Source organism: Sinocyclocheilus anshuiensis, unplaced genomic scaffold (genome assembly GCF_001515605.1).
Source record: "Sinocyclocheilus anshuiensis isolate Anshui unplaced genomic scaffold, SAMN03320099.WGS_v1.1 scaffold446, whole genome shotgun sequence".
NCBI classification, from domain to species: domain Eukaryota; kingdom Metazoa; phylum Chordata; class Actinopteri; order Cypriniformes; family Cyprinidae; genus Sinocyclocheilus; species Sinocyclocheilus anshuiensis.
Window position 1 is genome coordinate 242,854 of NW_015544247.1, and position 9,354 is coordinate 252,207.

Below are 9,354 nucleotides of genomic sequence, written 5' to 3' on the forward strand. Positions count from 1 at the left end.
GTTTAAATTGAAGTTAAAGTCTTATCTTCTGGCCCGAGCTTTTTAGCAATTCTTAATTATGTTCTATTTATTTTTTATGTCTTATTGCTTTCTTTCTTTATCTGTATCTTAGTTTTATATTCTGTAAAGCACTGTGGTCAACTCCTGTTGTGTTTATTTGTGCTATATAAATAAATGAAATGAAATGAAATGAAAATATAGCCCACACATCCAAAGCACACACACAGAAAGTGGCTGTCACACGGCATGTGAGTAACGTTACTAAACTAAGTTCTCTTTCATGCCGTATTGCGCTTAAACTGTCAAATACACACAAGTTTGTTAAAAGCACACATGCGTTACAAAAACAGTGGGTTATGTCTGTGAAGGTAAACAGCTGGGAAAGAAATTGCATGCTTATTTTAGATCTGTGTGGCAGCAGGTGATATACAGTAATAATATGCAGTATACTGCTCTCATGTCTCCTCTGAGGCCAAAGACAGAACAGTTAGCATGCTTTGCTCGAACTTTCGCCATGGTGTTAGAACTGGTAGACCGTTGTCGCTTGTGTAATTATCCCACTGACTTACAAATCTGCCAATATTTACAATCCAAAATGAAAATATATCAAAATTTACAGTAGTTTTTCTCTAAGCAAACATCACATTACACCCTTTGCTTTTTGTTTCTCTTTGTCATTCTCATTCTTTTCTCTCCCCTTTAGATGCTTCATCCTCAACCAGTCGGCGCAGTTTCCCTCCATCTTTCTGGGACAGTAACTACCCCTCTCCACCCAGCCGACTCCACTGTGATCCCACAGGTGCTCCCACTTATGCTATGGACCCCTACGCCCAGGTCCTGCACCCGGGTCTGCCTCACACACACGCTCACCCGCACCCATCAGATTCCTGGAGCTACTCTCAGAGCCAGCCCTATCCACCTCCACGGCCCTTACATGAACTGTACACCCCTCCTGGGCTGGATGCCCACTTCGGACCCCTACTGATGCCTGCCGTCCGGCCTCCTCATCTGCCGACGCTGCCCGGGCATTACGATGTGGGAAAGCTGGAACCCACCCCAACATGGCCAGGGCTGCTTCCGCCTGGGGAAGTGGCACAGAGTCTGACTCTCAACATGGAACCAGGTAAGGTGATCTAATGTAGGGAAATAAAATGCAAGTACTGAGGTTACTGTAATGAATCTTTTTATTAAATATGTGGTTTTCATATTTAATGAAGGTGATGTTAAAAAAAAAAACATTGTACCAGATAAATAATGTATTTTTAATGTTAATTTTAATTTAAATATGAATAAAATAAGTAAATGGCATTGTGACATCTCAAGAGAAATTAATACGTTTTAATATTTAGAGATATATAATTATGTGTCCAGAATGAGTTTATGGTTTAATTTGACACTGTAAGCCTTGTGCTCAAGGTAATTAAACTACAGGGTGCTTCTTTAAACAGAATCTAATGCTGATATTTCTACAAATATCCACTGAGTTATTTATCATCTGTTTATTAAACAAAATCTTGGCAACAGGGTTGACATCTGAAAATCGCCTCCTACTAAAATGAAGTAACAAAATAGATAATGTGACAAAAAAGGAGAATCTAATATGTGAGAATTTAACTGAAGAGTGCACGTCTTAAAATAATGATTATGTTAGTGATTTATGTTGATTAATAGAAAAGGTTGTGACTTTAAAAAGGGAAAAATGATAAGGTTGCTGTATAACCTGGCTACACAACATCAAAAATGTCTATATTAATAAACAGTATAAGTCAGCATCAGATCAAACCACATTTTTACACACATGTATAAAAAGGACACAGACCTGTTTTGTAGAAAGATCCATACACTTACAATCCCAGAGATGTGTCTCAAGATCTGTGACACAAAAATATAACACATAACACATAATACGTAAAAATATAAAAACAAAATATAATATGTAAAAATGCATAAAACTGCTCACAAAATTATTCTTATTTTTTTTTAGCTCTAGCATTTTAGTTATTTTTCTGGTAGCATAAATGATACGCTTTTTTAAAACTGAACATTGTGTAAACTTCATCAGTAAATTGCTGGTAAACTCTCAGTTTGTAAAATTAAGCCATTAAGCTTTCATGTGTGCTATACAGAACTTCATTTTCCAAACTAACTGAGAGTTTACCAGCAAATTACCGATCAAGTTTGCGCAATGTTCTGTTTAGAAAAGTGCATGAATTATGTTTAAAGCAAACGAGCCACACACCCTCCAGGTTAATGGCAGGAAATGGATTGTTTGGCTTCAGTTGTTGGTGCTTATTATATAGAGAGTTTGCAGCCACCATGGAGATTGTGTGTGTGAATGGTTCCTCATTGTGTTCAGCCATTGTGTTCATGTCTGCTTTGCACCGCAGGTCTCCAGCACCACAAGAAAGGGAAGGAGCTCTACTGGTTTTAATGAGAAGCCCTTCATCGACCATCCAATTAAAGCCTGCAGTTTGGCCCATTGTAGCTGAACTGTTGTTTCTTTAGCCCCCACGCACAGCGGCTCTCTTCACCAGCTCTGCACACGCTCTGAACACGCTCCAGGACTATTTGTGTGCACCATGGAGATATGAACATAGGGCGAGGAGAGAACGCCTAGGGGAGGCAAGGGTGCTAGACGACATGGTCTTTCTGTTATTTTGATCTGTTTTTCTCTTTTTGATCTTTTTTAAACTAATTTATTGTGGTGTAAAAATCCAGCTTGTCCTCTGCGGTTCTCTGTTTGGACGGTGAGACGTAAGAAACATTGCATGGTGCAGTATAGAATGACACATTTTCTAAAAATCTGGCTGTTTATATTGATTGAACAAGGATGGCAGCAATGTGTTTGTATTGTTTTGTTGCATTATTTTTCTTCCCATGTACAGTATTTTTATTTATATATACATTAGTATTTATGTGTTTCAATTAAAATACACTTTCGGCCAGTGCTGTTAATTTTTTCTTTTTCTTGGAAAACGTGCCATGGTGTGAAACAGCTACAATAAATCTGAGAGAATTTAAAGAATTAATAAACCATACCTTATCATTAAAGAGTGAAATAAAATGATGTGATTTTCCAGGTTAATGAACCACTTCAGAGAATTGGCAAGGTTCCATAAATGTTATTATAAGGGGAAAGTCATTTCTGGTGTATTTGTTTATGTGTGAGTCTACTTTATTGAATTAAAAATGAATGAATGAATGAATGTTCTGTTAAGACTAAAAGTGTTTGTATTTCCATATTAAACATGCATTTAAATATGTTGCCTTGTTCTTGTAATGGCCTATTACTAATTTCTAAAAAAAAAGTCTATGGTTATGAAATATTAAAAAAAGAATACTTGTTAGATATTTCAAAATTGGGTTGTAGGTTAAAAATATGATTTGTCTTTGTGGAATCCAGATTTCTAGAGCGTGAACCAAAGAAACATTTCCAGCTAACATGTTAGTCACAGACAGGAAGGTCACTGACAGAAAGCCTTGATTTACTTTTGTGTCTTGTGTAATTATGGGCTGCTGTAGCCCAGATTTGATACTGATCAGACTGTGTTTATGTTCCTCTGGAAGGAAAGATGTTCCAGGCTTATCACTGATGTTGTAGGTCACAAACTCACTCTTGTATGGTCATGAAATTATAAACGGGTGCATGGATAGTTGGTTCCTCTAAGAACCCCCTGCCAAAACTGTAAAACATGACAGCCAGCTGGTACAAAATCTCTGACTGTCAACAGGGACTATTTATATTTATGTTTTAAGAAAAACAGAAAGTTGATTATGAATATATATGTAGCAAAAATGCATGCCACAAAGTTCCTTAAATAAATAGGCCAGAACAAGAACAAAAAAGCAGTGAGTTATTCTGTTTTTCAAGCGATACATTACTGCACTTTTACAGAATAAGGAAGACATTGAGTCATTTCATAATCAGTTCAAGTGTGAGCCATTATTCAGAAAGCACATTAAATGGTATGTGACCTTTAAAGTTTTGTCAGGTGTTTCACTTCACACTTCACACTTCACACTTACATGAACAGAAACAAAAACGACCTCTGCTGGTCATGTATTGTAATTGTTTTTCCAAACTTCGTGGAAAATGGTGTAAAAAAAAAATCTGATTTACATAAATATTAAATAAAACAAATAATAACACAGTTGGTATAGTATACAAAATGATGCAAAAAAACGCTGATTTGTATGTCACAAGTATTGTAATCTATGAAAAACATTAAAATCTGACAAAGTCACATGGTTAAGCAATTATATTGTTGTTATATGGCAATCATGTGTTAGATGATAAAAAGCGAAAATAGTTTTGTGGGCAGATATTGTCTGGTCATCTGTCTGTCCAAGTTTTTAGGACACAGATACAGTCAGTCACTTGACACAAGTTATAAAAATTTTATACTTCAAACGTGTGATCAGAAATAGAGCAAGCAAGTGTTTTTTTATGTCATCTGGTGGCTTAAATGTACCTAATGTGGTAAAGATCAGTCATTTTCAACTGATTTTGCCCAGATTTTACATCAAAAATTAAGTGGTGGTCGTACAGTACCAAAATTGTACAAAAATAAACAGAAATCAAACCGTGAAATATATTATTATTAGCATTAACATTATTATGATCAGCAACGTTATTATGATACAATATGCAAAATTATTATGATACAAACTATGCACAACTATACAGTCAGTTTAATTTCAGGATATTAAAATCAGCATATTAGCCACTTAAGCTCAGGGCGTTTTTTGGTATTTTCGCCTAAATTTAACATACTCAAATTCAAATGTTTACCCTGCACACATACAATGGAGGAAATGAAAAAAAATGGTTTCATTGTAAAGAAAACCCTTTGAACTACAAAATATGAGTGTAATTCTTTATAAATAACATTATATACTTTTCAAATATTACTATAAACACAAAAAAAACATAGGCGCTTTTGGAGTTTTAAAAGTAAGTATTTTTTTGAAAATCTGTAATTCAGGTTCTATTAGGCACAACTCTCTGCAATTTACTTTGTTTGATGCCACTAGATGCCAAAAAGTGCCAGAAAAAAGAATCTTTCAAATAACAGCTTCTAAACAGGAGTTACTACATTATTTGTGAAATGAGTCAGAATGTCTATCTTTGCATCGAAATGTGTCATTGTGAGTTTCCTTTGCAAAAACAGGCTTTATAAAACACATTAACCCCACAATCCTACATTACTCTGTGCCACAAGCACTTTAATTGATTATTAATTGAATTATGTTTCATTTTTATGTTTTTCTAAGTAGTAATATACAAAATGGCACAAGCGAATTGGAACAAATTTCACATATTGTGTTATTCTACAATCAGTTGAATTATTTCAGGATGCACAAGACTGTCTACATTATGAAATATATCTGGTCTATCACATTCTAACATAGAATCCATATCCTCCAGCTTTATATCATTCCATTTATGTGCATTCTGTATTGGGATACTGCTTCACAGCATCTCTCACCTCATCAGTTGACTCACTCCTGTATCCAGCATCTCTCCATGACAACAAACACAGCATCTCTGGTCCAGAGCGTGTGTGGGACGAATACATTTCTAAGCTTAATTTTACTGCTTTATGAATATAAAAACCAAAAGGAATGGTATTCTTTGTAAAGAAGACACTCCAAGCTTTCAAATGAACCCATATATGGGCTGATACCATATAAGGAAGGCTATGTAAATGAAGCATAAACATTTTTTACGTCATTTTGGACCCGTATCCGGGTCCGCAGAGTTTAACTGGCTTTAGAATGATTTATGAAGATTCGAGTGGCACTGAAGACTGGAGTAATGGCTGCTAAGAATTCAGCTCTGTCATCACATGAATACATTACAATTGAAAACATTTTCAAATAGAACAGTTTCTTTTTACATTGTAATTGCTGTTTTTACTGTATTTTGATCACATAAATGAAGTCTTGGTCAACCAGCATTAGGCTTCATTATGATAGACAATAATGAGGAAGAAAACATGTTTGTGCACAAACATGCACCTATACATAAAATGTACACTAAGCACTAACACATGAGAACACACAAATGCCTACATCTATACATTTGAAACCACCAAAAAACACGTGCAAAAAACAAGATGAGCTCTGTACTTTTGTCCTCTTCAATACAAAGGAGTCCAGTCATCCTATAGAGAACTGCAGCATGTTACCCTAAAACCACATCTGTTCTTCAAATGTGGGGAACGCTTCTGTGCCATGTCACTTGATCTTTTACCTCTATCATGACAGTGCAAAAACAGCTCAGAGAGACGCATTAATTTGATCTTTAAGTTGGCCTTGAGTCCTTAGTTCACAGGATTCATGATCATCTGAGAGAGTGGCAAAAATATATTATGTGACAGTGTGAAGGGAATAAGAGACTCATAAAAACAAGGGCAGGTGATACAGAATGAGCAAGGATATGTTAATGAGGCAAAATCTTTGTGAGACTGAGGTAAACAGGATGTCAGGGGTTGGGTAAAACCTTTCAAAGAAATCAGAAAAGCTATGTGATTCAGAGTCATCTGAATCTTCCCACTCAAATGGTATTTCACATTAACAGGAAATCAAATGCTATATTAATCACAATGCTTACAGGCAGAGAAGAGAGAATGAGTTAAAAAAAAACACACCCTGAAATCATTATCACAGTGTAGTAAAAATCATGTGAAATATTATACATGAGATGACAGGGAAGTTGGTGATCTTTGCCTGGAGCTTTTTCAAATGAATTTTGATGAACTTTTGCTTTGTGGTCTATGGGTTAACATAAACATTGTTTATATTGTAGGCCTATACATTGACAGTCATGCAACATTTCCTCATGTGTTTGTTTGATCAGCTCATGTATTGCTGACATGCAACAGCACTCAGTCACATATTTTCATATGACAGATTCTTTTATCCAAATGTATAGGCCTACATTTTTATCTGAGATACAAAAAATGGTACAGGGGCACATGCACAAGCCCATACCAACCTACACAAATTCACTCACATGCTTATTAAAAGGGCAATAGCTTAGACTTTTGTTGTCACTGGACAATGTACAGTAAGCCTGTCATTACTGCAAATTAACCTCCTTTAGAAGACCTCTCTGTGACATTATTCCATTTTTTCAACATGTTTGGAAATGATATATTAGTTTAAAATTATGCTATTACCTGTACATTTTCTCTACAGTTGATATACAATTTACTTTATTTATATAATTTTTGTTACAAACAAGAATGTTTTTTTTTTCAGATTAAGTCAAAATATTTCCTCATAGGCCATATAGCTAAGTCACAAAAGCACACATTTAGACATACACTGCAAAAAATGCTTTTCTAGCTTAGATCTTTTGTTTTGTTTCCAGCCAAAATATCAAAAAATTCTTAAATCAAGAAGGATTTTCTTTGATTTATTTCAAACAGAAAACAAGATTATTTTTGCTTATGTAATTGCTTACCTCATTGGCAGATTATTTTGCTTGTTTCAAGCAAAAACTCACTTAATTTTGACTTGTTTTTTCTGAAAACAAGACAATCATTTTTACTTGTCTAGAAAATCCTTCTTGATTTAAGAATTTTTAGATATTTTGGCTGGAAACAAGGCAAAAGATCTAAGCTAGAAAAGCATGTTTTTCAGTGACACATATACACACAGGTATACTGGTTCTGAAAGAATGTGTCACATGCAGTTTGTTACTGGAAGAGCCGGAAAATTTGCAACTTCATCAAAACATTTATGACTCATGTTTTGCAGTGTTGTCATTGGTATGACTGCTGACATTGCCTTGAATAATTTAATCAAAATCACAACTCACATACTGCTGAGACACAATCAAACAAATACGCTGTAAAAGATGAAAGAAAGAAGAAAATAATCTCCAGTTGATGTTTACAGGAAACTTCCTTCCACACAGCGTGTTCCCCAGCATTACACTCTTACAAGCCACATACAATTGCTGTTATGTAATTTCCCCTTTTTTTTTCTTTTGCACTCAGCATCACTAGTTTTTTTATGGGTTTATGACAGGCACCTGATCAGAGACACTAAAAACTCCTATATAAACTCAGATCTTCATTCTGGTAAACACAGACAGGCCTTATCAAGGAAACGTATATCCTACATACAATCACAAGTAAGTACTCAGGTTTAACCAGATTTAAATAAATACTGTTTGAGGGAAAATGTGGGGGTGTATTACAGAAGAAATGAAACAGTGACGTTAGATACCTCAGTTCTGTTTTATCTTGTGCACCTCTTGTCCGACCTCACACTTGTGTCTTTTCTTTCTCGGTGCAGGATGAGGTTTTTGGTTGTTGCCGCTGCTTTTCTGGCTGTTGCCAGTGCTGCCAGTCTTTCTCTGGAGGACATGGAGTTTCACGCATGGAAAATGAAATTTGGTAAGAGAGTCTGCTTCTTAGTTTTATCTATATCTTTAAAATCTTGGGGAAAGAGAGTCATCAGGTTCTCTTTACTGACTGAATGAACAAACTAGACAAAACAGACAGTGAAGTCTTTCAGACAATAATCAAAGACAGAAGCGTTTCGATGAATCTCACACCTCGTTCACTGTGTCCTCTCTCACTTCAGGCTTTTATTCTACTGTATATGAGAAATGACTTAACCTAACTCAACATTTGACACAGAGTAACTTTCCAGGGTTACAGATATAACGGTAGTTCAACAGGTTCCTTATGCAATGTGAAAATATGCCTCTAGTTGAATTGGAACAAAAATCATTAAACAAATTCAGAAGATGCTTGACATTTTTTAATTGATGTTTTTTTGTGGAATTATTTGACAGTCAAATAATTTTTTCGCGCTTTGCTTTTAAACATATGAAACTATATAATGAAAAATGTGAAATTATATTTTAGATGACTATAATCAAATTCATTTTAAGATATTTATTTTCTATCAAATGTCACTTGCAAATATTTGCATTATTTAGTTCGATTATTTACTACACACATTTAATTTATTTAATAATTTTAACACATTAAATATTATATTGATTGATTTATTGATTGATTGATTTTTACAAATGTCTGTTAAAACATTTTAACTAGCAAAACTTTTGCAGTTAACACTGTTTAAATCACAATGCATCATCAGCTGTGCTTGTGTGTATCAGGTAAGATCTACCGTTCTGTGGAGGAAGAATCTCAGCGTAAGCAGACCTGGTTGTCCAATCGCAAACTGGTTTTGGTCCACAACATGATGGCAGATCAGGGCATCAAATCCTACAGGCTTGGCATGACATACTTTGCTGACATGGTAAAAAATTAAAACACACACATACACACAAAACAGGACATTAAAATTTTCATCATAATCATTGAG

General features: G+C 34.9%; 2 protein-coding genes across 2 annotated transcripts in view; both read left to right on the forward strand.

The window, feature by feature from the left end:
- Window positions 1-3,209, forward strand: part of LOC107697703 (transcription cofactor vestigial-like protein 2) — a 9,447-nt gene extending 6,238 nt beyond the window's left edge. Inside the window, exons 3-4 of the mRNA XM_016498503.1 lie at window positions 704-1,123; window positions 2,388-3,209. Of these exons, the coding sequence (XP_016353989.1) occupies window positions 704-1,123; window positions 2,388-2,431 (464 nt within the window). The 3' untranslated portion in view covers window positions 2,432-3,209. The remainder of the gene's footprint in view (window positions 1-703; window positions 1,124-2,387) is intronic.
- A 4,908-nt stretch (window positions 3,210-8,117) lies between these two features.
- Window positions 8,118-9,354, forward strand: part of LOC107697653 (uncharacterized) — a 13,636-nt gene continuing 12,399 nt past the window's right edge. The window contains exons 1-3 of the mRNA XM_016498454.1: window positions 8,118-8,146; window positions 8,311-8,411; window positions 9,146-9,288. Of these exons, the coding sequence (XP_016353940.1) occupies window positions 8,312-8,411; window positions 9,146-9,288 (243 nt within the window). The 5' untranslated portion in view covers window positions 8,118-8,146; window position 8,311. The remainder of the gene's footprint in view (window positions 8,147-8,310; window positions 8,412-9,145; window positions 9,289-9,354) is intronic.